Source organism: Nannizzia gypsea, genomic scaffold (genome assembly GCF_000150975.2).
Source record: "Nannizzia gypsea CBS 118893 supercont1.8 genomic scaffold, whole genome shotgun sequence".
Classification (NCBI taxonomy): Eukaryota; Fungi; Ascomycota; class Eurotiomycetes; order Onygenales; family Arthrodermataceae; genus Nannizzia; species Nannizzia gypsea.
Genome location: NW_003345194.1, coordinates 971691 through 998808, shown reverse-complemented (window position 1 = coordinate 998808; position 27118 = coordinate 971691). Strand labels below are relative to the sequence as shown.

At 47.6% G+C, this 27118-nt stretch overlaps 9 protein-coding genes across 9 annotated transcripts; 4 read left to right on the top strand and 5 right to left on the bottom strand.

Annotated features, from left to right (window-relative positions):
- Window positions 1-99: 99 nt before the first annotated feature.
- On the top strand, window positions 100-6170 carry MGYG_08223 (DEAD/DEAH box helicase; the record flags this gene model as incomplete). The annotated part of the gene is made up of 5 exons (XM_003169996.1): window positions 100-128; window positions 200-893; window positions 950-1712; window positions 1774-2914; window positions 2987-6170. 5 exons carry the CDS (start codon window positions 100-102, stop codon window positions 6168-6170), a joined length of 5811 nt encoding a protein of 1936 aa, XP_003170044.1.
- Window positions 6171-6430: 260 nt separating this feature from the next.
- Window positions 6431-11629, bottom strand: MGYG_08222 (hypothetical protein; the record flags this gene model as incomplete). Its single annotated transcript, XM_003169995.1, has 9 exons — window positions 6431-7198; window positions 7293-7311; window positions 7383-8630; window positions 8690-8803; window positions 8863-9035; window positions 9112-9248; window positions 9310-9939; window positions 10007-10133; window positions 10214-11629. 9 exons carry the CDS (start codon window positions 11627-11629, stop codon window positions 6431-6433), a joined length of 4632 nt encoding a protein of 1543 aa, XP_003170043.1.
- Window positions 11630-13128: 1499 nt separating this feature from the next.
- Window positions 13129-15449, bottom strand: MGYG_08221 (interferon-induced GTP-binding protein Mx1; the record flags this gene model as incomplete). Its single annotated transcript, XM_003169994.1, has 4 exons — window positions 13129-13531; window positions 13623-14371; window positions 14427-15026; window positions 15084-15449. The coding sequence occupies 4 exons, from the start codon at window positions 15447-15449 to the stop codon at window positions 13129-13131; spliced, it is 2118 nt and encodes a 705-aa protein (XP_003170042.1).
- A 441-nt stretch (window positions 15450-15890) lies between these two features.
- Window positions 15891-16564, top strand: MGYG_08220 (hypothetical protein; the record flags this gene model as incomplete). The annotated part of the gene is made up of 2 exons (XM_003169993.1): window positions 15891-16145; window positions 16211-16564. 2 exons carry the CDS (start codon window positions 15891-15893, stop codon window positions 16562-16564), a joined length of 609 nt encoding a protein of 202 aa, XP_003170041.1.
- Window positions 16565-18418: 1854 nt separating this feature from the next.
- On the bottom strand, window positions 18419-18904 carry MGYG_08219 (hypothetical protein; the record flags this gene model as incomplete). Its single annotated transcript, XM_003169992.1, has 1 exon — window positions 18419-18904. One exon carries the CDS (start codon window positions 18902-18904, stop codon window positions 18419-18421), a length of 486 nt encoding a protein of 161 aa, XP_003170040.1.
- A 671-nt stretch (window positions 18905-19575) lies between these two features.
- MGYG_08218 (hypothetical protein) lies at window positions 19576-20046 on the top strand (the record flags this gene model as incomplete). The annotated part of the gene is made up of 1 exon (XM_003169991.1): window positions 19576-20046. The coding sequence occupies one exon, from the start codon at window positions 19576-19578 to the stop codon at window positions 20044-20046; it is 471 nt and encodes a 156-aa protein (XP_003170039.1).
- Window positions 20047-20250: 204 nt separating this feature from the next.
- Window positions 20251-21832, bottom strand: MGYG_08217 (betaine aldehyde dehydrogenase; the record flags this gene model as incomplete). Its single annotated transcript, XM_003169990.1, has 3 exons — window positions 20251-20874; window positions 20935-21717; window positions 21797-21832. The coding sequence occupies 3 exons, from the start codon at window positions 21830-21832 to the stop codon at window positions 20251-20253; spliced, it is 1443 nt and encodes a 480-aa protein (XP_003170038.1).
- Window positions 21833-23040: 1208 nt separating this feature from the next.
- On the top strand, window positions 23041-24342 carry MGYG_08216 (integral membrane protein; the record flags this gene model as incomplete). The annotated part of the gene is made up of 4 exons (XM_003169989.1): window positions 23041-23196; window positions 23285-23657; window positions 23723-23840; window positions 23913-24342. 4 exons carry the CDS (start codon window positions 23041-23043, stop codon window positions 24340-24342), a joined length of 1077 nt encoding a protein of 358 aa, XP_003170037.1.
- A 233-nt stretch (window positions 24343-24575) lies between these two features.
- MGYG_08215 (integral membrane protein) lies at window positions 24576-26903 on the bottom strand (the record flags this gene model as incomplete). The annotated part of the gene is made up of 6 exons (XM_003169988.1): window positions 24576-24828; window positions 24944-25244; window positions 25318-25582; window positions 25639-25940; window positions 26014-26646; window positions 26723-26903. 6 exons carry the CDS (start codon window positions 26901-26903, stop codon window positions 24576-24578), a joined length of 1935 nt encoding a protein of 644 aa, XP_003170036.1.
- Window positions 26904-27118: the final 215 nt, after the last annotated feature.

The window sequence follows — 27118 nt, the reverse complement described above, 5'->3', positions numbered from 1 at the left end:
CCCGCAAACCTGAAGCTAACTACTTAAACTTCCCGAGGCGCCACAAAACGCAAAACAAACAACCTGTTTTAAGTTGTTAGCCGGCAGGCGCCAGACATGATGGAGACCACAAAAACTCTGTTAAACTGGTAGGAATCTTGAATCATACGTGAAACAGCTGCTGGTGTAGGACATGTTCTAATAGTTACACGTTCTCTAGGTACGCGTCCCTAAGGTCTCGCACTATTGACCTGGTGGGGGACTATGCCGGTGGCGAGCTGTTTATCATCGAAGGAGACTCGCTGCTTGTCCACACCTTCTCTGATGCCAAACTGGACTTTAACCCGGGATTCCAGCTGCTTCATGCCACCTACATTCTGGAGAACTTCCTACGCGCACTGTCCCAGCGAAAATGTAGGTTCCATATCGTCTTTTTTAACGAGCATTCTGAGTTATGCCTCCCGCGTAACACGCCTAGCTCCCTTCGTTTCCGCTTTTTGCTTGCACGGGAGGCGATAATTCAACACCTGCAAGCCAATCTTCCTGCATCTTCGCCGTCGATTGAGATCAAACTTTTTGACGCCTACCGCTCACGCGACTTTGCAAGTTACTTATTTACGTCCGGAGCTTACTTCATCATGTGTCACGATGGCGTCTTTGCTCGCAGAGAATCTTTCAGTGACCACAATTCTGAGGCTGACAATACCTCTTCCGAAAGTGATCATGAAGAGCCCCAGGCATTTAAAGATAAGGATGACCTGGCCGACGAAAGCAGCCTTGAGGAGAATCCGCCACGATCCGCCACAAGTAACAGTGACCATCATGCCATCGGATTCAGGTCTATGATAAACTGGTTCATTCGTTTAGGCTACAATATCGCTCTTATTAACGCCATAGAATGTCGAGATACCAAGGTATGATCGCCGGCCTCTTTTAACCATGTTGTGGCAGAACTAATTCGACGAGGCAGGTAATGGCAATGATTGTCGAAGGCAGTGCGGTAAGGGCTCGGGTTGTACCCCTGTATAAACCTATCGAAAATAATACACAAACTGGGACTTTCTACACCGACCATGTTGGGGACTCTGGATTAAACTCGGAATCTAGCGAGTCTGAGTCTGATGAACTGGAAGATGCCAAAGAAGAAGCTACTGAGAAGTTTAATGAGCCGGAGGAAGAGCCCAATGGGCTCCTGATACCAATCACAGCAGTGCATGGGTTGGAGAACCTCGAAATACCTGCAAAAATTCAGCAAGATGCTCATAATCTGCAAGAACTTTGGGATACCTTAAAGGATTCTCATTATGCAGACCATAGTCATCGCGATGTAGTCCTCCTTCTGGCACTGGGTTTAATGTACCGATCTGCCTCGCTAGATCAAGAGAATACGGCGGAACTACGGTCAATGCTTTTGCAAAATGCCATTTTGCACGAGTGCCAATTATCTTACCGGGCCGTCCCGGGCGTGGCTGTGGGTGGTACTTTTCTCAGAGATTTCACTAATGTAGCGTGCCGAGTTCTAAGGTCTGATACCTGGAAGTCGATAATTCGCGACAGGTTGTCGGCCTGTGACTTGGCAGATTTCCTAGACGGCCGACTGTTTTGTCATCTCCTAAATGGGGATGTCGCACATATTATCACTAACCCATTAGTAGCTTCCAGATTTAATACCCTTTCAACCTGGTTGAAACGTCTCTGTGGTGTTGATGTGCAACTTGGCTCGTTGAATTCAAGTAAGTTAAATACCTTGCCCCCCCTTCACCTTATCCTCCAGCAATTCTGACATAATAACAGGCGCAAAAGTACACTGTGGCGGAAAACTAAATACGGTTGTGAGGGCCAAAAAAGGGGTTAACTCTGGATTGTCTGTTCTCCCATTCACCCATCCCGTCTTCAACCCCCATTTGGAGCCTGTTCATCTCTCTGTAGATGATAGTGATTCCCAGAGTGTTCGGAGGGATACTTCGCGGGTCTTCCTGGAGCTTAGCCATTGGCATAACCACCGTCGTCCCATTGGTAGCAAAACTTCCAGCGTGAAAATGACTGAACGAGAGGCCTTTCGTGCCAATCGTCGCAACCAGTTCTTTATGGCTGAAATGGCAGATTACTCTGCCAGCCTGACTAATGCTTCTGGGGGCATACTGAACCCGGAGACAGTCTTTGTAAATTCAGCTAAAGACGAGAGAAAGCCAACGTCTTCGAAAGGTCCAGGTCCCAATTCCAAAGCTAACGAGAAGTACCCAGCAAGGTCTAATGGGAAATCAAAGCCCTCCGCGAAAGATCTCGCTCTAGCGGCAAATGAGAAAAGACGAAATGAACTAGTTGACAAACAGCTTCGGGCGTGGCGTACTGTGAAGGCCAATTTTCACAGAGAGAATGATCTCGCCTCCCGGTTTACCAAGGTAAAAAAGTACTTGTCTGATCGCCCAGGCGACTGTAGTGTCGCCTTGCAATCCGAAATTTGGACTTACTTGTTGAGTATTTTGGTTAAGCTGTGGATTTCCAGATGCGCCGCAGGCGAACGGGACAGGTCCATACATATTGCAGCATTTGTTTGGGACATAGTCTACCGTGTCAGCAGGATGAAGGATGGATTGACACCAGATATAGCCGCAGATATTTTGGGGACTACGAAAGCACTTCGGTTACCAGATGTGGAGCTTCCTGTTAAACCTACCCAAGCATCCCTAGCGGTGAGTAGGTCCGATATACTAGCGTCCTTGGGAATGGGATCCGTCGATATTAGGCTGTCAACAAAGGAGTTTCAGTTGGTCCACGCGGCTCCGTTCTTTGATCGAAACATGGGCTCCGCACCAGATTCTCGAGTGCGCAACTTTGAACCGGACAAATGGCAGCGAGATGTGTTAGATGAGATCGATGCCAACCGAAGCTTATTTGTGGTTGCACCCACTTCCGCGGGAAAGACATTTATCTCGTAAGTGGCTTCTCATAACGTGGCTAGTAGCTACGATATGCTGTGGATATTAGAACTAACCCCAAAGCATAGATTCTACGCAATGAAGAAAGTGCTCCAGCAGGATGACAACGGGGTCTTGGTATATGTTGCTCCAACCAAAGCCCTCGTTAACCAAGTGGCAGCCGAAATCCAGGCCAGATTTTCCAAATCTTTCAAGCATGGCGGGAAGTCTGTCTGGGCAATCCATACGCGCGATTATCGCATCAACAGCCCTAGGGGTTGTCAAGTCCTTGTCACCGTCCCGCATATCCTACAAATAATGCTACTTGCACCAGCCAATGCGACCTCATGGTCCTGTCGAATAAAGCGAATCATCTTTGATGAGATACACTGTATCAGCCAAGCCGACGACGGGGTTGTATGGGAACAGCTGCTTCTCCTTGCCCCTTGCCCTATTATAGCTCTATCAGCTACAGTGGGTAATCCTCAGGCATTTTATAAGTGGCTAAGTAGCACCCAAAGGGCAAACGGTATCGATATCACAATGATAGAACACCGCCACCGTTACTCAGATCTACGGAAATATGTGTACAAACCACCAAAGAAATTCAACTTTACCGGTTTACCAGACCCCATTCCATTTCCCCCTCTAGGCCTTGATGGCGGTATGGGTTTGGCATTTATGCACCCAGTGGCCTGCCTTGTGGACCGCTCGAGAGGAATGCCTGATGATTTGACCCTTGAACCACGCGATTGCTGGATGCTATGGAAGGCTATGACTAAATATCAAACGCCTGACTTTCCCGTTGATACATCGCTTGATCCACAAGTTGCTCTCCCAAATATTATTCGCAAAGTTGATACTATTAGCTGGGAGGAGAATCTGAAGCAGCTGTTGAAAAACTGGATGGAAGACCCAAAATCACCATTTGAACTTGTTTTGGAGGAACTTGAGCTTTCTGTGCGGAGTGCTCAACGGCCTGAGATACAAATCTCGCCGCCACAGACGCCTAAATCGCCTTCGGGGACTCCCCAGGATATTGCTAATACCTACATTGATTCGACCCTCCCTTTAATATGCTCACTACAGGAGCATGGGGCACTTCCAGCGTTGTTTTTCAATTACGATCGAGCTGCCTGTGAGACTATCTGTCTTAAATTGCTCATCCAACTAGAGGAGGCCGAAGAAGCCTGGAAAAAATCAAGCCCAATTTGGAAGACTAAACTCGCCCGGTGGGAGGCGTGGAAGGCATCACAAGCCCGACAAGTCAAGAAGAATACCGCCACAAATGCGGGGAAGAAGAGTAAGAAAAAAAAGCAGGATAGAGAAGATGACGAGGAGGTGTCTCAAAAAGATCGTGCATGGGAAGCCGCAAATACTGAAACAAGTCTACTTGATTCGTTTGATCCCCAAGATCCAGTGGATGGCTTTCATCTCACGGACGTGAAGAAACTCACAAAGTCAGAATTTGAGGAGCACGCAGCAGAACTAAGGCACCGCCTTGTTCCAGAACGATTGATTGGCGCACTCCGGCGTGGTATCGGTGTTCATCACGCTGGAATGAATCGTAAATACCGTCAGATATGCGAGATACTCTTCCGTAAGGGTTACTTGCGTGTTGTGATAGCCACGGGGACCTTAGCTCTTGGTATCAATATGCCCTGCAAAACGGTTGTCTTCTCTGGTGACTCTATCTTTCTCACAGCGCTTAATTTCCGTCAAGCTGCAGGTCGTGCTGGACGTCGAGGGTTTGACATGCTAGGGAATGTTGTTTTCCAGGCAATGCCTTATTCTAAGGTCTGCCGTTTGCTTAGCTCAAGACTTCCAGACCTCAATGGCCATTTCCCGGTTACAACAAGTCTAGTTTTACGACTGTTTATATTACTGTATGAGTCGAAGCAGGCCTCCAGTGCGATAAAGATGGTAAACTCTCTTTTATCTTGTCCACACATTTATCTTGGTGGAGTAGAGGCGCGGGATACTGTGCTGCATCATCTGCGGTTTTCTATTGAATACCTACGCCGTACCCATCTTCTTGGACCAAATGGAACCCCTCTGGGTTTTGCAGGTTGCGTATCCCATCTTTACTTCGTCGAGAACTCCAGCTTCGCGTTTCATGCTTTGTTAAAGGACGGTTACTTTCACCGCCTGTGCAGAAGTCTGGACCACTCGCGTGAGAATACTCTCCGTACGCTGATGCTGGTTATGTCCCATCTTTTTGGACGTGTACCGCTCCGAGCAGCAATCCTCGAGAACCGAAAGAGGATGGATAAGAAGTCCACATCGATGATTGTCCTTCCACCCCTACCACCACACGCAGTGAAGATACTACATCGCAATAATAAAGAAATCCTGCTCATATTCAGCGCATATGCCAAAACTTATGTGGACCAACACGTCGCAGAGCCTGATTGCATCTTACCCCTAACTGGTATGAAGTGCGGCGGAGACGAGGACCTGAATGTAGGAGAACCTAAGTCTCTGGGTCCTGTGCGGTACACCTCTGCATTTTATGCCCTATCAGGGCATCATGACCAGTGGAAAAATATATCCGACCTCTGTGAAATGATGCGACGCGGTGTTTGGCTTGAGAAAGCTGTCGTTCCTTACCTAGGAATATACCCAGCTGAAAGCCAACTTCCACTCAACGCCTATCTATACGACTTCTTCAAGCATGGTAATGTAGATGCGCTCCACCGGGGCAATGGGATTCGAAAAGGCGATGTTTGGTTTCTACTGAATGATTTTTCTCTGGTCCTCGCAACAATCGTAACTAGCCTTGAAAACTTTCTGAAGCTTTCTCCTGACACAGATGTGAGCATTTTAGATGCCATGGGTACTGGCGATACTCAAGAAAATGAGCTAGACGCAGCAGCCATTCAGGTAGCAGCAGAAGTTACGAATTCGAAGAATTTGAAAGTTGTCGAGCGAGGAGGTGCAGCGAAGGGACTGCCTAATTCTAAGGCTATCCCAATTACCACTACTCAGGCTCGCAAACAGTGGGTGGCCGATAACTGGGAGGATGGAGAGGAAAGTGATGAGAGCGATGGTAGATCACTCGAATCCACAACAAAGAAGGGGAAGTTGAAAAAGGAGAGGAAGAGCGAGAAGAAAAAGGGGACCATAGGAAAAGAAAAGCAGCAAGCATTACGGGACGAATCCAGCTCCACAGCTGTGTATGATGGACAGGGGTCCGATATAGCCAATGTACTACAAGGATTCAAACTGCTACAAGAGGAGTTTAACAGGAAATTCAAGGCAATGTGGGCGTAAACCTGAGGTATTGAGATAGAAACAAGAAATTGGGCTTTTGTCAAATTAGAGCAGCAGCAAGCAGTTGAATGATGAATGTCAACCGTCCCGACACGACACTAAGTATGAAAATAACGATAGAGTGTGTAATTCTCCGACCTCATCTTCTACAACTAGTAAATTCATCTCCGTCTGTAACAATTTGCTTGAAGATCTCCATACGGTCCTACCGAATCCCAATAATTTATATAAAGTTTGATTAATCTATTTTGCTAGTTAAATCACGCCCCGAAGATATAGTCTCTACCTCCGGCAAACTCGAGAATACCGTTGGTCACTTCCTTATATAATGCTTGGAGCGAATTGCCTGGTGACCACTCGGCACGAATCTCAAACTGCTTGTCGCCCAAATTTCCAACAAACAAAAAGTTCAGCGGTTTGCTGTTGACCAGAGCATGAGTGTGGGCTGCAACCTCAATTTTCTCGATATGAAATATGTCCACCATATTTTCAAGCTTATGCATACCCTCTTTCCAGTTTTCTTTGAGGGTCTCTAGACTGGCCTCCATTCCCTCAATAACATTATGTACCTCAACGTGGATTTTGAGCTGACTGTCATAGTACCGTTGGAGATTTGCAAGCTCTGCGTCTTCCTGGAGGCGCTCTATAGCCTCATCGGCCTCTGCAATCTCCCTTTCGAGTTCCGGTCTATCCCTGTCCAGTATTCTCTGAGCCTCTTGGACTGCTTTTTGCAATTTACTGCTTTCGTTTTGCATTGCATCCAGCGCTTTTATTGCTTCATCAATCTTTCTTTCCTCCGTGTCTATAAAAGCTCTGACAAAGCCGTCGAAGCCGTCTCCCGAGATAAGCTTGTCAACCCCGTTTACTGCTCTCTCTACCCCCTTCTCCGCTTCTTCTATGCCTGACACCAGGGTTTGAAATGCATCGGAGTTGGCAGTGGCCTCTAAACCGCTTGCAGCCTCGTGATAGACAGCAGTTGCTGCCTTGACAACTTCGTGTGCTGCTTTTGCTACTTCGAGTCTTACGGCCTGCGATTTATACAACAGTCAGTAAACTACTTAATTACTTGCACTCAAGACGTGGCACAACGCGAATAAGAAAACTCATAGTAGTTGTACTTACCCAGTATGCCACAGTAAAACTAGTTGATTAGAGTTAGCATTAGTTAGCGGGAATCGACAGTTGTCATCAACCTAGGGTTTTGCAACTCACACATCCGCATGTTCCTTTTGCCAATAGACCCACACAACGGCGCCCCACGAGGCCCGTTCCGCGGCTTGTTTCTCGTACCAAGCTCCCTTGGCAAGATCCACCTTTTTGAGGAAATCCGTCCCATATTTTGTTCGTTGTCGATACTTCAATTCCTCCAGCCTCCTGCGGTTGTCAGCCTCTTGTTGTTTAACTTGCTGCAGCTTTTCGTCGTACTCCCGTCTCTTGCATTGAATGAGAGCAGCCCTTTCCAGCCTGGCCTTCTCAACATTCTCTTTCAGCTTCTTCTCAACACGGTCGCGATCAGCTATCTTGCTAGCCAAGACATCCTGTAGGCGTTTTATTTCCTCCCTTGCCTCATCTTGCTTCCCTTCCTCGCGTTGCATGGCAGCCTGACGCCTTTGCCGCTCTCGTATGACCTTTACCTCTGCCTCTTTCACTTCCAGGGAAAGTTTGTTCATCTCACGCTTTCTTTCAGCGATTTTTTCTCCTATGAAGTGTTGAAGAGACTCAAGACTCTGAGTGCCTAATTCCTCGATTGACTTGAGCATCCCCTTGATATTCTGGTAAATCACATTGAAGAGATCTCCCTCAATCCTACCCTCGAAGTAAAGGTCTTTGAGTGCCAGATCTTTGATATCCCGGAAGTCCGCCACAGTTGCCGCAATTCTGATCTTGAATGCGGCTGTGAACTGCACAGCCAGATACGCCCTGAAGGACGGGGTGTCGGTGCCCATCTGGATGTCCACAAGTGCCACCAATCTAATACCAAAGCAGGTTATCATTCCGTCAACCTTTATCACCTGTTCGTCTCTGGTCATGCGCATAACCATGCTTGCTCGTGGATCTCCTCTCGCGGAAGATACAGCCAGAGGTCCAAGGCTGAAGTTCTCAATATATCCCTGAAAGGATAGGCCACCTGCACCAATGCGAAGGTCGAACCTGGCAGTTTTGCCAAAGGCTGTTATACTTCCACCGGCTGAAATTCCTCGGGGATACTCTGTTCCCCCGATGGATGCTCCGGTGGAGACATACACATAGGCTTTGGTGAAGACAAACGTATCCTCACCCCCACTCATATTTTTCAAAACCTCAATGTTAGCTACATGCCCAGCAACGCGGATTATCTGAATAAGATCAACCCTCGAAATATTTGCCTTGAGCAATTGCTGATCTGGGTAATGACTGATAGACATGCCTGCACCTGCAGTCAATTCTCCAACTCGAAGGGCACCCATAAGAGCCAGTTGGCTATTTTCGATTTCAGCTAATTAATGTCAAGTAATGGCCGGATCAGACTGTTAACTTACGATGGACCAGACACTGCCAGTGTTGCATAGGTTACTCCAAGGAGGACTTTGAAATCTACAACTGTCACCTCCTTGCTGATGTTAAACGGGTTCACCCATGGCGACTTCGTAGCACTAATCGCAAATGTCAGCACTGCAAGTCTTTTGAGGATGGAATGGGCTGTGCCTCATACACCGAGGCTGATGCACCCAGCAGACCAGCTTTGATTCTGCCCTCCAGTAGAAGCGGATCCTCTCCTGATTCCATGAGGATGTTCAGAACAGAGGTAACCATCAAGCTAGGGTTTTTGCTAATCTCAATGCCAACGCTGAAATCAGTCAGTTTGACGGTCTTGGTGATTTCGACCTAGTGGATTGGACGTGATTAGTGGGAGCACCTTTTCTATACTGTTACAGAGTATGCGATGGAAATATAAACCCACATTAAATGCATGAGGGAGCTGAATCTGCACTGCTAAAGCTCTCTCTATAGTCGCGATGAGGATCAAACCATCTATATCCCGTTGAGCAAAGTTGTTCAGTTCTTCCATTGGTGAAATAGTGGCACAAAGCGATATACCTGTCGTCAATTTGTCAGATTACGAACTTCAAAGGTCATGGATAATACCCTATTTGCTCACCCTTCTTAAATGGATACTTGAGAGTATTCAGCTTTTCAATTTCAGCCATTTCTCCAGACGCAGCGATGAGGGTAATATTTCTGAGTTCCAGATCGCCCATTTTCCCTTCTATTGGACCAGGGCACATATCTCTCAGGCGCAGGTTGCCTTCATATCGGCCAAACAGGGACCATTTCTTGGCTTGCCTTTCTGATATCTTATTCTCACCGAGCTCAGGCTCTTTGCCACCTATCATGAAGGCAGCTGTGACGGTGATCCCACTAAAGAAAACCTTACCAAGAATCGAAAACCTCGATACGCATGTGCCTTCCCTTGATGCTACAAATACATCGATCCTGGCCTGTTTAATCTCGATTCCAGTGTCTTCGATAGGAAAATCGGCCACGCCACCCCTAATTGAAATGCCGTCCTTCCCAAGCTCCACATAGCCCTCTAGGCTGGTACGGCCATTGAAATGGACTTTTCCTGCGATCACCACACTCTTGGTGGACAGGATGAGGTACATGTCTTCGAAGCTAATGTCATGGCTTTCCGACTGGTTGTCAACCGATGTTCCTGTCAACTGGCTGTAAAAGTCTAAAATCGTGGACCAGGATAGCTTGCCAACACTCGCTTCCAGATATGTCTCCGCTAATGATCAGAAATGATTTAGATGACAATGTGATAATTGAGGGATATACCGTAGGAGAGTGCTGACCTTTTGAAAAGTGACCAGTAAGCACCAGATCTGCATCACAAAACTTCATTGACGCAGATATAGCAAGAACCAAGGAGTCTTTGATTGATTTACTAGTGAAGAAGGTATAGAAATTCACGTCCGTGATCTTTCCGCCCATGTTAGTAACGCTGAGCCTACCCGTGACCGTGCCTTCAAAGAGACGCAACTACTAAGATCGAAACTCACATTTAAGCCACTTATGCCAAAAACGTCTTCCCATTCAGTTGAAGTAAACTGCATAACCGTCTGGTAGCTATGGGTAAACTTGGTCATCTTGCAAGTGACTCGAAGCGGAGCTGCCGTGCCAGGAATCTGATGAATCTCAAGCTCACCAAAAAGACCATAACCCCGGGACCAAGTGTTTCCCGTGCCTGTTAAATCGGCAACATTGGTGAATGCGATCTCGACTCCAACAGTTTGGATTTTCAGTAAGTCTCCCACCATGAAAGACATCTTTTCAAAGGAGCCTTGCAGAATGAGGGAAGAAAAGCTCGGATAGGTAGTCCAGTCTCTTGTATGAGATAGGTGGGCAGAAACATGAAGCGCATCCGGGGGAGTGTTGCCGGAGACACTGAAGAGAACACCAAGCAGATCTGCTACTGGCTTAAGGGCACCTTTAAGCTTAATATCAGCATCCAACCGCAACCCAGTGGTATGTTGCAGTTCAGTATTTCCCTCTGAGTAAACGAATTCGACGTTGGATATTGGAATACTCTGGGCCAAATCCTTCCCAACCTGCGGGAACAGTCCAGCAAAAGGATCGCTCCCAAAACCGTCCAGCTTTATCTTGACCTTTTCCGTTGTAGGCATGGCATTATCCCGGCTGTGGAATAGGTAAAGATGGCCGCTCAATCCGGAGATACCCAGCAAATCATGTATATCGCCCTTGAGAATATATTTGTGAACATCAACTGTGCAAAGCTCTGAAGGAGGCTCTTTTATTACATCTTGGACAGTATCAGCTCCTGATAGATTAGTGACGTGAACGCCTGATCTAGGAGCAGAAGACACTATAAGTGTTGTTTTCTCGGACGACGCATTAATGGCTGTCACTTCGGTAACAGAGGGAAATAAAATAGTCCCCTCTGTCGGCTGGACAGACACTGAGCAAATTGTGACAGGAAGGTCGGCAAACTTGTCTCGTTCAGGACCAACAACAATCGAAGTGTTATGAACAGGCGTCCCCCCAACAAAGATGGGGCTTTTGCCGCGACGGGCCACATCGTTGGCTAAGAAGTGCTTCGCAGCGGTTTCTACGGAGGAGCGAACTGGCAGGCTGTTAACTGGCAAAAGGTTTGTAGGCAGATGTTGTTTATAGTAGGCGGGCTCCGGTATGTCCACTAGGCCGGCTTGTCTAAGAGATCTCCTAGCAACGAGACAAGCATCAATATTTGACCTTTTCAAAGTATACGTCATTAAAGAACGCTCAAATGGCATGGGCGGTACCTCCTGCAACATAATCGTCTTAGTATTGTAGGCAGTCATAAGCAGACTCATATCCACTGTTGATTCCCCCTTCGTGTAAAATGGCCGTGAGAAAGGGTAAAAGATGGTGCTAAAGGTTGGTTTATGCCAGTTAAGAACATTGGAATAGCCGTCCATATCCAGTGTGTAATGTAAAGCGAAGCACATCCATGGACATTTCTTAAAGCATTTATTTAACCATTTATCCCGATCAAACTCAATTGGCCTCACAACATGCTCCCCGTTACTCAATTGACGACTCCAGATGGTTTGGTCAATATTATTGACAAACGTCAATTGGCCTTTGACTTTGCGATCGCTTTCTGATAATTCCATCAAACCCCTGAGTTCCTGCTCCTTCAGAAAGAAGGCCTTCCAGGCCATCTCATATCTACCATTCAACCTTTATTAGCTTCTATATCCATACTCATGTAGGGCTTCCATCTGTTCGAGTCTTCTTACCGCAGCATTACTGAGTTCGTTTCAGCTGTTCCAAGCACAAAATTCATCTTCATTTGGCTTGTCTGAGTGCTTTGTGGTACATCCGCTGGGCCACCGTATGCGAATGCGGATATGTGAAGCCACTGTGATGAAGTTGGTGAGCATCGCTTAACAAACAACTAGAGTCGGTAGACTGAACTCACCTCAGCTATCGAACTACCTGAAAGCTGCTTGTCATCTTTGTCCCACCCTAGTCCGCGAGCTACCTGTAGCTCAGCATAGTATTAGCTAGATGGCCCTGGATCTTCTTCACTCGGGGAAGGGAATCTCGTCGTTGTCCTTTTGGCTGTCTGCGTAAGGGCGGATACAAAGGGTGACGCCCGAGAGGGGAGTACTCCTCGTATTTGCTACCAGTACGCTCTTTGGGCGCTTAGGTAGTGGCTGGCCATCAACAGCAGGCCTTTTGGAAGACTGATTGATCGGCTGTGACATACTGAAAACTTCTGCTAAAAATGACTTGTAACTAGTTACTATTCGAGGTGAGATCAAGGTCAAGCATTGCCAGATTCTGTATAACTACAACACCAAAGCAGGCTGTGAGTTGTGGGACGAAACTTATATGCAGAGAGGGACACATCGCTGGTTACTGGGCAAGAAGAGCCCTAGAGATATTGTTGCCCAACATGGCAGATCCTTAGGTATCCATACATCTCATCACCTTCATCATGAATAGGTATGGTTGCTTGTTGCCTGCTAAAATTTAGATTTGGACTTGAACTTGGGCATATCCCACTGCATGATGTTCTCTATACAACACTCTTTGTGTTTCTCCATGCCAACATATCGCCCCGTCAGCTTATAGACCTTAGCAAGCCCGCTCTATAAGATCCTATTCAATATAACCGTCGCCTAGAGCCCCAAAGGGGTGGCTGATCAGTTTTTCAGCCCCTCTGTTTACTAGGAGAAGGAGGAGGAGCTGGTATTTTTACAACCTTCTTTTAGAGGCTCCTACAGGATCACACAGAGTACTTCATAAAAGAGAAAAAAACTAGATAGTTACCCAAATCACAAAGTGCAGAAACCCAATACACAAGTAACTAAGATATAAAAAGTGCGCGAGGTATGTGCGAAAATTGGCAGAACTCTAGTTCATCAGCTACCGACAGGTCCTTCGAACACAAGCGCAGATCCATCCTTCACAGGAGAATCCTTCGGCCCTTTTCGAGCCCTTCTATTTCTTTCCTGAGACTGCCACGTTTCCTTGCCGTGCTCGGGTCTTCCCCTGCAATATTTTCAAGCTGCTCTTCAGAAAGACTGAGGATATAAGACGGTGAGAGTAGCCGCAAAGGCGTATCTGGGCCAGTCACGAGCATGTAATGTGCAGCCTGTAGCAACACATTATCAACAAATCGCTTGCGGGCAACGCTATAATATGAACTGAGAATGTCATTCAGCTCGTGGATAACATGGTCTGAGTTGTTTTTTCGAGACATGGGCTCAGGTGATCGGACCGGCATCCCGTTCGTGTATGTTGTCGGAACTAGGATTACCTTTTGCATTAACTTTTGCTCTTCCGCGCTGTTGAGTCGTTCCTGGCGTCTTTTAGGGATACAAGTTAGCTTTTGCTGGTGGAGAGAGAGTTAAGGTTGTGTAACTGAAAAGCAGCCCCACATAACTTCACTTAACTTACCGTGTTTGCAGATCGAGGCTGAAACCTTCATTTAGTGTGGCAGGAAGGCCTGCCCTCTCAATGCTGAGTAGGAACACGACCTGGTCCCTTGCTTTGCTATGCCTCTCGAGGAGGCCATCCATAAGGACGGACATTAAACCGGACTTAATTCGTTCATCGATGCAGATCGCTTCAAGGAGACAGAGAACGTATGAATGCGTCATAACCATAATGTCGCTGATGTAGCCTAATGCTAGCAAGTCCCACTTCTTGGACTGTTCTTTCATAAGAGCTGCTAGAAGAGTTGACGCAAATGTTCCGAGTTCAAATCCACGGTAATCCTTGTATAAGGTGCGTAGCCAGTGGGTGATACCTGGAGAAGGTGGGAGTACGCATTCCTGGGGTTGTAAAATATCCTCCAAGTCATCTAGGTCGGCGGTTTCCCGAATCGTGATAGTATCCTCAGGTGCGTCCAAATCATTGCCATCGTTGGACATATCAGTAGGTCGCTCGTGGCCCCAAGATTCCATGTCTTCAGAAAATACCTCGTTCCTTTGAGTGACCTTAGTTGCTATTCTCAGTTCTTTATGCTTGTCGAAGAGATCATCCGCCCCATAGTTAGCAGACATTGCGTGGGAAGTCACTCTTTCGTACTGTGTCGCTAAATCAACTAGGAATGCTCGCTGCTTCTCGGGAGTATCGCGTTCAGCGCCAAGGGCTTGAAGCATTCGGCGGCTGGCTTGAAGGCGCTTGCTAATTTCCGCTTTGACCTAGTCAAATTAGTTAGAAATGCAACAATGTAGTTCTAGTTTTCCAGCTTTGTACCTTAGGAAACTCATGGCGAGTCCGAGAAGTGATTACTTCCTGTAGGCGCTTACGTAGAGCACTGATGCCAACACGGTCTTGGTCCAAGGTATTCCAGGGCGACACATCGCGGAAGAGACGCATTTCCGCTTGCCGGTCTGTGTTTTGATCACACAAATCCTTCTGCCCCGGATTCCGCACCACGCTCCATTGTACTCGGTTTCCTGGTCGTTTCCCACTGATCAGGTCAACTATGTCGCTCTCCGCCCCCCTATCCACGAGATCCGGCTTGGTGAGTACACCAAGAGTTCTCTCACCTTCTGGGTCGAGCTCCCTCGCCATCTCGACAATTTCCTGGGTGGCGATATCGACGTTCGCTGGCACGACTATGAGCATAATAGATCTAGGGTTTCGCATGTAGCTATACACCATCTCGCGCACCATTTCGATATCACTTTTGGTCGTAATGCCCTCAGTCGTATTCTTGAATATCCCAGGGACGTCAATAACACTCAAATGATCCTCTTCTGGCCCAGATATTTCCAGCTGAAGAACATCGTTCGAGAAAGTCTTCCCGCCCGATTTGCCCTCGGGCCCCGATAGCCCCATCACTTCATAGACCTACATAAGATCAGGTTAGAGTGGTGGCTACTTGGATTAATTAGGAGTGTAACTGACCTCTTCCATTATTTGGCCAAACGAACGCGCCGATAAAGTCTCCCACTCACTCTTCCAAGCCCGCACCTTTGCGGCATGCTCCTTGTCTGAATTCACATGGGGTCTGATAGACACTGAGATACGCTTCGCTTCTGAACGGCGGAAGGTGATCAGGGTTGCAAATCTCGTACAAAGACCGCTATTGCGCGGAAAAGGTAGCTTCGTCAGTCCCTCCAGGACCGAACTCTTGCCGCTTGACTGATCGCCAACAACGACAATCTGCGGCAGATCAACATATTCTCCTACCCCACAGGCTAGAAGAGCATCGATTTTGCTCAGCAGCGCGGGATCGCCGAGCTTTTGGTAGTCTGTATTTTCGACCGTCATGATCTGGCTCCTTGATGAGTGGGTGGTAGTGCTTGAATGCTAGTTGCAATCTAATGAATGAAATGAATTCGCTTTTATATAAATTTTGAACAGAATAACTAGTTATGAGATCGGTGTTATCGTGGTGGGCTCTAACGGCGTATAAAACACTCCTCGACGCAGCGCCGCCGCCCAAGGAATCAGAAGCGCCCCCATTAACAGTTGGTATATTCGCCACAAGGCTATGTATGCATGCATGCTGCTGCTGGGGTTATCTGTGCCTCATGCAAGATTACCGGATATGCAATCCCCATATCCGGAAACTCGACTAGCTTTGAAACGTCTCTTGCAGATGCCATCACATCGAGTTATATGTTGGATATGTTTCCAATTGGCGGGAAGTTAAGAACTGTGGCAAGGAGTCATAAGCTCATAGGCAACACATGTTGTTGTATGGTCTGCATGACTGTTGGTTTGCTGGCACAAGTTATCATCAATGCCAGTGGCTATGGATTCAAGATTCAGACTCGGCGCTTCGCCCCAGGAACACTAGTTATATATTACAGTATCGACTCATCGAGAGGGCTAACCAGCTGGAGAATAGATTATAAGTTGTATGAATCCCAGGTCTGGAAGGCAGCTATATTGATAACCAGAACTCCGTACACCCTCCACTTTCGCTTCAAGGCTCAACGGCTCATCATTCTAACAAACACAGTAAGTGGTATATACTCTAGTCTAAATAACGGTGAACATCTATGCTTACTCTTATATGTATTTAGATGGGCCAAGCTATAAGCTATGTCGCCACGGCCACCAGAAGACTTGCTAGAGCCATTCGAGACAACTTCAAGTTCTACTATGCCGTGCCTGGTGCTCTTCTTGCGCTTGCTCCAGTTCTCGGTCCGACGATATTAGGGGCTTTTGGTTTTACAGCAATAGGGCCAGCCGCCGGCTCGCTTGCAGCATTATGGCATGCGTCAATAGGAAATGTGGCAGCTGGGAGCGTTTTTGCGTGGTGCCAAAGCGCAGCAATGGGCGGTGGTGCTGCGGGCGTGTTCAACGTTGCGGGGGGTGTAGGAGCTGGACTGCTCGGCTCGGCAGCAGTTCAAGCAAGGAGAGAGAGATCAGCCTAGATCGTCGCTCGGGAGGGTTGGGGGAATAGGGAGAATAAGGACGAAGGCTAATCCGTGTATCTTCTATGTTTGTTTTTGTTTCGAGCCATCAACTAGTCGGTTATGAAGGGAAGACTAAGGCCAGCGCCCTCCACGTATAGTATGGTCCTTTAACCAATTAACTATGCCTGTCAGTCGTTCAGTAGGGCCACCAGCGGCGCAGCGGAGTGCTGACCGCATGTCAGGTGCATTGATAAAATGGCTGGTGCGGCGGCAAGCTTCATTCTCCTGCGCGGGGAATAAACCAGGTTAAAGGAGGCTGAGATCCCTGTACGGACATCTGTACGTACTTACAACACCCCTGTAGAGCCAGGGGTCCCTACAATGAACGCCGCGCCATGGATACAACTACAGTGCCTTGCCAGAAATCATTAGCCGGCTCCACACCAAGATGCAACAACAAAAGTACCAAAAATATATCTCCCACCTAGGTATATAATAGTAATTCAAAGAGCATGGGCCGCCCGTCCGTCTTAGCGTTTGGGTGGACCTTAGATCGTCATGTCATCTAAGCAACTAGTTAGTTGTTCCGTCCTGGAACCCTGTTATCCATCGGGAGTATTTAATCTAGGGATGTTCCGCAGCCAGTCTGTCACATGTTTCCCGCTCCTATCACTTCCAGACCCCCAGTTGTCCATCCTCTCCAGGCTTCTCCATCAGCGGCCATCTACCTCCTTTCTGTCAGTATCAAAACCCCAATCATCTTTCCATACCCTCTCTCCAATGTCAACCCGCAAGCCAGCAAGACAACGCCAGTATGAAGTTCTCTGCCGTTCTCCTCCCGTCTGCTGCCGTTCTGTTAAGCGCCAATATGGCCATGGCAGCAGGAGGCGACTGCGGAGGCTTTGTAAAACAGGGCTTTTTTTGACAATCTTGGTGCGGGAGAGACGACAGTGTTTTGGGGCAATGCGGCCCCGGGGAATACTGCAAGGACAAGGTGTGCCACGCCAAAATACCGAGAGGTGGCGACTGCTCGAACGGAGGTGTCTGCTTTGCCGCGGACTATTGCGACGAGAACAACATCTGTAATCTCTAGAAGAAGCAGAGTGGCTCATGTGCCAAAGACAGTGACTGTGCTAGTAACGTTTGTGTCAGGGGCAGCTGTTATACGAAAAACCTGGCATGCGGGAGCGATGCCGACTGTGTGGACGGGAAGGCTTGCCGCTATGAGACCGAATCATGGCTTCCTAGCATCGAGGAGAGCATTCGAACTTGTCATCCTCCGGTGGAAAAACTGGTCTGAAATGTTCCGCAGACTGCCAGTCTGGAAACTGCGAAACTACGACTCATGACGATGGAAAGCTCACCTTGAAGTACTGCGGACGCCGCAAGGTCTCTTCTCGAAGACGTTGATTATGTTATGATGGTCGATATGCAAGAGGCACTCCGTGTTGCTCTCTATCTACTAGCCTTGGTATTTATGTTTTACACTGTTGACTTGTAATGTTATTTAATGCTCTTCTATTCGTACCAGGCTTGCCCGATATAAATAACCTTCAAAAATATTCCTCATTTACTATATATTATCCTAGTCTACCCTTAGTATATTTATGGTGCTGTATTTGTAGAAATATATCTAGAGTAGATTGACCTTATCCACAAGCACTACTGTAGTTTTGTGAACAGGCCTGTTGATTGATATAGATGAGTGGCGTTAACTGGTGACTTTGAGGCTTATATACGCCGTCCAATAACTAACTACAGGCTTGTGTTAATCCCTGAAGCCCATGCAGCTGGAGCCGACAACCGTTCCAACCGTTTCCACCGTTCCACCGCATTAGCGAGCCCCAGCTTCTATTGTCTTTCAATCCAGAACTAAGACCTTAACAAGCTTAATGGTTCCGGGAGCAAGGCAAAAAGCGATGTATAATCCATCACCCTTGACCGCAGTCTCAGAACTCGCCGTGGATCAGTGTTGCTATTCGCTTCCACAGTGAAGTATAATTGGTTGGCCGAGATCCGGTAGCGGAGAGCATCGTATGGGTGAGGGTCTGATATTACAAGGACCGTCGCAGCATTTTTGCTAAGCTCTGCTGTTGCATTCTCTGCTACTCGAGGGAAGGAGATGAATCTATTGCTGTCGCGGTGTCGTATGACGACGTATTCTCGACTCCAACCAAATGATTCAATGAACCACCGATCGGTTGCATTTGGTTTAATTTCAAGGAGTCCGTCGATTGGGCTGATAGACAAAACGTGGTTATTGAAGTTTTCGAAAATAGTAAAGTTGCCCATGATGCAGAAGCATGTCTGGGCCAGGAAGGCTAGCAAGCAGGCTGCCGGTAAATAGATGGAGTGCATAGCTGGAAGAAGATTCAATTGTAAGGACAAACCGAACACGGAGCCAGAGAAGGTGTTAGTTTTGAAAATTTAGCAAGTAAACAGATGGTGATGGTATCCAATTGACTATTTATGCAGAGGAAAATGCGCTCAAAGCCGGATCTTCCTCGGCTTCTTCTTTTGGCTTCTTCTCTCTGCTGTCAAAAACTTCTATAGGCACATCAGGGTTACGTACGCTTGCAAAATGTGAGCTAATACTGGAGCTGGTCAATATCATACCCAGAACCCTAAGCAAAAGATATGGACAGAAAGCATGTAATTACCGCTTTAGTAGATAGTAATTTCATACATGCCGCGGTAAGAGTAAGCTTACGCCCAGAGAGATGTAAGCTCTAGTTATTGAACCAAGTTATAGTATAGTTATAGTTAGTTATCCCTACAGTATAAGATTACTCTGATAATAACAATGCTGACGGATGTTGAGCACGCAATGCCGCATACATAAGGCATTTTTAGGCTTGAGGTTAGCCCCGGAATCAAGGGAGATCCCTCTATATCAAAACAATTCCTATATCTAGTCCGTAGAGAGATATTCCTTTCTAGCTTCACTCTCCAAATTCTACAGCCTCCTCCTCTTATTTATATCTACCAACTAGCTAATACTTCCGCGCCCCAATCCCACGGTTTTGACAATGCAGTTTACGCTATTTACAATCGTCATCTTGGCTTTTGTTGCCAATACTTATGCCCAGTACGAGTCGTATTATATACGCAACGAACCATTAGGACTCAATGTTACCTCTGATGATGACGGATACGTATACATGGAGAATGGCACCTTAAAGTATACTTCTCATGCATGGAACATATACCCTGTCGCCAGCGACATCAAGAACTGGGCTGTCTTTGAGAAGCATTACGGATATATCCGGTTTTTCACAGACAGCGATGGAGGGGTTTCGGATCTCGGTGAGGCAAGACTCTATGAGATTGAAAAAGTTGGAGACTATTCCTACGTCATCGACCTCCAGTCAATAAACGAGCGGCGGCAAACTCTGGCGTGGACGGTCGAGAAAAATTCAACAGACCCTCGGACATACCTAAAACTACGGCCATACAAGCGCTTGCCGAGCCAACGTTTCACAATCACTCCCATCAATTAATGATGGCATGATGTGCGTCTCAACTTCAAAGCTGCGGTGCCTCATCATTTCAACAATTCCTGCGTTTCTCACCGGCGTCGAAGTTTTGAGTGTCAACAGTAGTATTGTTTATATCGAGGAAGTGGAGATGGATAGTTAAGGGAAGAGTTGAAGAAAGGGATCGCCGGTCAAATTGTATATATGTAGCTGCAAGCTGTCTATTAGTTACATGTTGCATAGCCAGAGGGATTGCAGGTTACAGTAAGCCTTCAACCCGCTAACACCAAATTCAGACCCAATGCCACTCCATTTATGTCCTCCAACAGGAACTTTAGGGGAGATATCGAAATGCGTGTTCACCCAAACATTCCCAGCTTCCAGCTGCCGGGCTATCTTCTCGGCACGGGCCGAATCCTTGCTCCACACGGATGCCCCGAGACCCGTCTTCGTATTATTTGCACGAGCAATGACATCATCTTCATCCACCCATTTAAGGAGTGGAAGAACAGGGCCAAAGGGTTCCTCGGTTACAATACGTGACGTTTCAGGGGGGTTATCAATGATGGTTGGTGTAATGAAGTAGCCCTCTGAGTCTTTAACCTCTCCACCAAGGGCGGACTTAACCCCCTCTTTATTAATATCTTGCATGAGGGCTTTGACCTTCTCATACTGCATGCTATTTTGGATCGGGCCAAAAAATACATCAGGTGTGTGGCCCTCGCCCGACTTTAGTGCCTTGACATGATTGACGAGGGCGTCACGGAATTGGTCATAGATCTTTTCATGGATATATAACCGTTTGATCATCATGCAGATCTGGCTAGAACATAGAAAGGAGGCAATAGTAACCTATATATGGCTGGTTAGTATATACAAGAAAGGGTAATGTTGCTTTCTTGGTATACTTACCTTTGAAATGATGGTATCAATATCAACGTCTTCACACACAATTGCTGCATCATTCCCGCCTAGTTCCAGTGTTACGCGTTTAAGCGTCTTTGCGCAGCTTTCCATAACCTTCTTCCCAGTCTCGATTGACCCTGTGAAGCTGATCTTATCGATCCCCGGGTGGACTGTCATCATGGGCCCGAGGTCATCTCCACCACTAAGGACTTGGAGTACCCCAGGCGGGAAGTACTGTATCCCAAGCTCGCCCAACTTCAGGTCGCAATAAGGGGTGAAGGGCGATGGCTTGATTATGACTGCGTTACCCGTGTAAATAGCAGAAGCAATCTTCCCGCAGGCTAGGATAACCGGCGAGTTCCACGGGATAATCCCGCCAACCACGCCTAGGGGGGTATAACGGCCGACAATCCTATGTTCCTCTGTAACCTCTAGAACCTCTTCAGGCAGCTCCAGCTGGGAGAGAGTCTTAAGATATTTGACAGCCAAATCAACCTCCATATTAGCTTGGAATAGCGGCTTTCCCTGCTCGAGAACAAGGAGGTCGGCAAACTCCTCCTTGTAGTGATCCAGGCCATCTGCAAACGCATGAAGAGCCCTCCTACGCTCTTCGAACGTAGTCTTAGACCACTTTTTGAACGCAACCTGAGCGGCAGCAACGGCATTGTCGACATCTGCCAGCGTCGAAACCGGAACCTCAGCATTTATTAGCTCTTTGGTAGCTGGGTTAACGCCGCGGCGTGTGGTAGATGTCGCAGTCAGCTTGCCATCGATCGTGTTGTGGAATGTCTATTAAAGAACAGCACTTGCATTAGACGGAGGGAGGCTTTGGATCATGGCTAGCACTGGAAGATGCGTTGTCAACTACCGTGAAGTCCAGTTTGGGGCTGTCTACTGAGGCCATGTCGATAACTTGAGGCCACTTAAAGGAAGAAAACACAGGTGTATTGCTATTAACAAAAGCTGTCAAGACGTCGTTCGATGTACTTCGAGGGCTATCGGGAAGTCCGCCTTTCTCTTCTTACTGTGACCAGGCGCAGGCGGGAAACAAGCTGCTTTAATCGTTCACCCTGAGTCGCGGCGGAGTGCATATAACTATCTATCCAGGTGGAGAGAGGATCGCTGTGGCCGAGTGAGTTTAACTACACTTTCCTAGGATCTGCGTAGACGGGGAGGCCTTAGTCTGTCCATCAATGCAGAGATTAGCATTGTGATAGCTAATATATTAGCCATCATATATGCAGGACCCTGTCGAGTTCATTTCCGTGGCGCGTTTAGCGTTTGGCAGACGTCGATGCGCGTGGGATTTCACTTTCAATAGTCGGTCTTGGTCGAGGAAGATTTGATCGAATAGAGGCCAGTTAACTGGTTCATCAGCCATATCCTTGAACCCGCTAGTAAACGCCTCTCTTTATTATACATCAAGCCAGATTCGTTCCATGACTTATTACGGAGTATCTTCGGAGGCATTCACCTTAAATCGACGAGAAGAGAGCCGCTGACACCAAGTATCATCCCTGGGGCGGCAGAGGTGGAACTGGTTACATCTCAAGCCACTTCTTCAGATGCATGAACGAATATTCCTTTTGACGCCACTTCTCGAACGCCAGCATGACTGGTAGTTAGTTAGCTGTCTTCGTATTGAGGGGTTCTGCGCCTGCTCTGGAATTGCGCTTCCCGGGATAAGCACCGATCCAACCCGCGGGCCGCGTTTCAAAAGCATCAATGAAAGCGAGTTGGTAGCTAACGGGGAGCCCCAGGGATACGGGAATACGGGGAAAAAGCGCCACCCCAAGACATCGGAGCCCCTGAAGGGCCTGACCATCCTCCCCAAGACGGGTTGATCGGGGAGTTAAGGCTCGAGACTTGGAGAATGCCGCCTGGTGTGCTCTGCGCAAACCATCCAACACTGCAAGCGAACATGCCTAGGGCCTACCGAGGCGGCAGAGATGGTGCATTTTGTTATATTCCTGGCGGTTCCCACCCAGAATACCCATGTTGCTCTCCCCGTTTTTTATGGAGAGATGGAAGCCGACGGTCTGCGATGTCAGGAGACATTTTGATACTCGTTGGTCCACATTTTGATACCGTTTTAACTCTCCATGGGTCAAGATGATGTATGAAGACGTCAACAGCGCGCAGAAGCTCGTTGTCTTAACATGGACTCTCCTCGCCATCACAACCGTCATTACATCTGCCAGAGTATACACTCGCTTGGTGCTTATCAAGGCGTTCGGTTGGGACGATGGATTCATGGTTCTCGCCCTGGTTAGATTCTTCTCCCCCCCTCTTCCCTCTCCAGTGGGTTTATATATATATTCTTCCAATGATGTAACCGCTAATATATTGTTTCCAGGCATGTTCTGCGGTCAACTCGGCCTTGATCACTACCAGTATCTCGCATGGCACTGGGCGCCATCAGGTATTCCTTAGCGAGGCACAGAGAACTCAGGCGGATAAATATAACTGGATTTCCCAGTCCTTCCATGTTATGTCCACGAATTGGGCAAAAGTCTCCATCATGTTTTTGCTTCTACGTCTTATTCAAAAGGCGAAGTCCCAGGCGCCTTATATCTACGGCGGTATGGTCCTACTTACACTTAGCAATGTCATGTGTGTGTATACGATCTTTGGCCAATGCACGCCTGTACAGTCGCTCTGGGACCACAGCATCCCAGGGAAGTGCTGGAACCCCAGCGTGCAGAGGGACTATGCATTCTTTCAAGGAGGTCAGTTCAACCCATGCAATCTGAATATAGCTATGAGGCAAATCTAACATAGATTCGTTGACTAGCTATCTCGGCATTCTCTGACCTCGTCCTCGCCGTTTATCCAGTACATTTAGTTTTAACGCTTCACATCCCCGTGCGATTGAAGCTTGCTCTTGGGTCAATCCTTGCCCTCGGTTTGATGTGAGTCTCCTACTTATACATGTGGGCCTAACTCCCACTCGTTTTCTGATGCAATCGCTAACGTTTTCTCAGTGCAATGGGCGCCGCCATCGTCAAAACAATATTTCTTTCCCGTCTCTCTGCCCGCGCAGACTATTCCTGGAATACCATTGACCTGGTCGTCTGGGCATGTATTGAACAGTATCTAATCATTATCGCCGCATGCATCCCTACCCTCGGGCCACTGGTTAAAATCATTCTCAACGAGACCCTGTCTTCTGCTCCAAGATCAACACAAGCTTCATCGAAGCGATGGCGCCATACCCTACGTCGAAAACCACGCCCAGGATACGACATCACTCTACCGAGCGTGGGTATGGATACCCTGGCGGCGGCAGAGGCCGCAGGAGTGTACGGAGACCAGTCAAAGTTAGAGACGGGGACTTTTTCAACCCCGATAGGTAATAAATTGGACAGTGATGCTGCGAGTCATGACCCTATAATACGCAAGGAGGAGAGTTGAGGGCGGTGTCATTAAGTTATGCCACTAAGAAAGGTGCTTCTACAATAGCATGTAGTGCAAGCCACAGGTTAGTTATATCCTACAAGTGGTTTAGCCTTTGATGTTCAGAATAAATCAATATCATTTGCATAACTACATGTTAGACGCTTCTATGAATCCCTGTGAAAAAGGGCTTAGCTTCAAGGGGTGAAGCTGGATGATGGCCAACTCTATCCTTAGTTACCTACCCCTGTCTAAACCCTCATCCTCCGAATGGATTGGAATTGAGCTCGTCCGTCTTCTACCTTCAGAACATGAACCGGCACTTTCGCTTTGAGTGACTCTTCTCCTGGGAGGTTCATTGGCGCGGCAAATCCAGCAACATGAGCAACGTCACACCCACATCTTGGACACTTCCAACAACTGTCGCCTTCATCTCCCGACGAACGCGAAATCTCAAGCTTCTTGATGCATATGTTACAGAACTGATGATCGCAGGGTCGGATACTATGCGCCGAATTAGATGATTGTTTTCAGGCTTTGGGTGACGGTGGAGAGTATTCAGAAGATATTATCCGGTACTTACATGCAGTCACATAACCTCAACTCACACTCTGTGCACATCGTAGGCTTGTTAGGATCAAAGGATGGCTCTGCCGTGATGCCCTTCTCAGCATTGATGGTACTGATGGACTTGACGTCGTTGAAGTCTCCACCATCGACACGATTGTCTACCTGTTCGTCAACCACGAAGAATGGTAATCCTTTCTTGATATACTCAGCTCCATCTACTGGTGGAGGTGGAGGCACTATATGCGTGACTTTCTCGCAGCTGAACGGGTCGAGGAAGTGCACGTTCACAATCTGAGCAGCGCTTGTATTCCAGATCGTCGAGGGGTTGCTATCGCGATATATATCCTGAACTACGATAGCACTTTTATCAGCTACTTCGCTTCCATGTTGCAGTCATGGATCATAAGCAAGGTGAATACCTACTGAGCTTTCCGCCAGCAGCCAACCCCATGGCGGCCACGTTCTGCTGTTCGGGCGTTACCTCTCGGGCCTTTGATAAATCTAGTAAATCTTCCATCTGTACGGCCAGCTCACCCATACCATGCTCCTCATAAGTAGGCCGTCCCCATAAGAGCGAATCTGCGGATGGCGGTAGGCCGTATACTGTACAACTTAGCCCTTCGTCTGATTGTAGATTTCTGAGGATCTCGCGTCGACTAGCAGAAGCAAGCATCATGCCGTAATATGCCTACTTCCAGTGTGAGCAAATGTTCGGGGATGAATGCCGGCCGCGAGCTGACTTACAGTAACAGATATCTTAGCGCCCACAGTGCCCTTTGCCATCTCCTGGACTGTAGTTGGTGTATGATATATCGGATCTGCTGGGTAGGAGCGGATTTTATCACCTGGCTTGAAACCGAGTTCAGCTGGCGTTCTTTGCTCATCGAGAAAGGGTCCGTCATCGAAAAAAAATTCGTCTACCCTCTGATTTTCGTCGAAATACCACTTCCTTAACCCTGTCCTGTAAGCTGGAATAACTTCGATTTGAAGGCCGCCGTGTCTGTCTTCGCCAGTTTTCTGGCTCTCGACAGTGTATCCAGAGCCCACTTCGGGAACCGTCAGTAGGGGCAATTCCTACCCTAGTTATCTCTAGCTATTCACAAGAAGAAGTATACTTACAAGGCATTGCAACAAATTGCTTCACCACCCCGGGGGAGGTGCAAATCCCATCCAGCCACTTCTGTCCGGGGACAACGATATAGTCTTGAACCGGCTCCTTCGCATCATTCGTCTCGTCCATATGCTTCCCTGAAATGGCGTTCACTTTGCCAACAAAAACTCTGAGGGCAAATTTCTGAGGATACAACGTATCAAAGTCCATCCACATCGCCTCCCGTTGAAACATAGGCAGGAAAACACCCCCCTTATTGACAATCTTAGCCGGTAAGCGCTCTGCATATTCACTCACGCTATACAGGGGAAATGGCCCCAGAGATGCGGGCAAATGATGCAATTTATCATCATCTGGCATACGAAGCGTACGATGAAATTTGACGGACAGAGCTTCACCAATATGGAGCACATCCTGATTGGGCTGGTTGATACCTTTATCTATCACGAAGTCGAGCTTGACCTGGCGGTTAGCATTAGCAATAAGAGGCTCATCTATGAATATATGGCTTTCGCTAGAGAGCGATTCATCCGAAACCACCTCTACTGTCTGATACGGCTTAAAGTGTGTGATCATGTCAGATTTACACCAGCGCTTAGTGTTATTTCGTTTGAGTTCCAGCGGCTTGGAATACCCCAAAGCTATGTAACCTCGTGTGAGAATCCGTGGGCTAACTGGGGAAGAGAAGGTGTGAGATGCTGGGCCAGAGTTACTTACAACATAACTCGTTCCATATTTCGGCTATTGGGGTATCTTTATGTAGCCGAAGCAACTCCTGGTATTTTTTCCCAGGCTTATGGCTTTTTGGAAACACTTTCTGCAAGCCTTTGATGAGAACGGTGATATGGTCTGAGTTGGGAGCTTGTCCAGCATGTATATACCGGGGCAGATTGTTCATTGTGGCACACCAGATGGGTAGCTATCGTACTAGTAGGAGTGATGAAGTAGCCGTAGACTGGTCAAAGTCGCAGGAGAAGATAGATGTGAGCGCAGCTCTAGATAGACAACTCCCGAATAACCGCTCTAAATAGGTAGTTATATGCTACAGGCTCGCCTCGCGCACCGCTGAGGGGTAACTATATAGCTATATATATACGATGTCCCCGTAAGCCC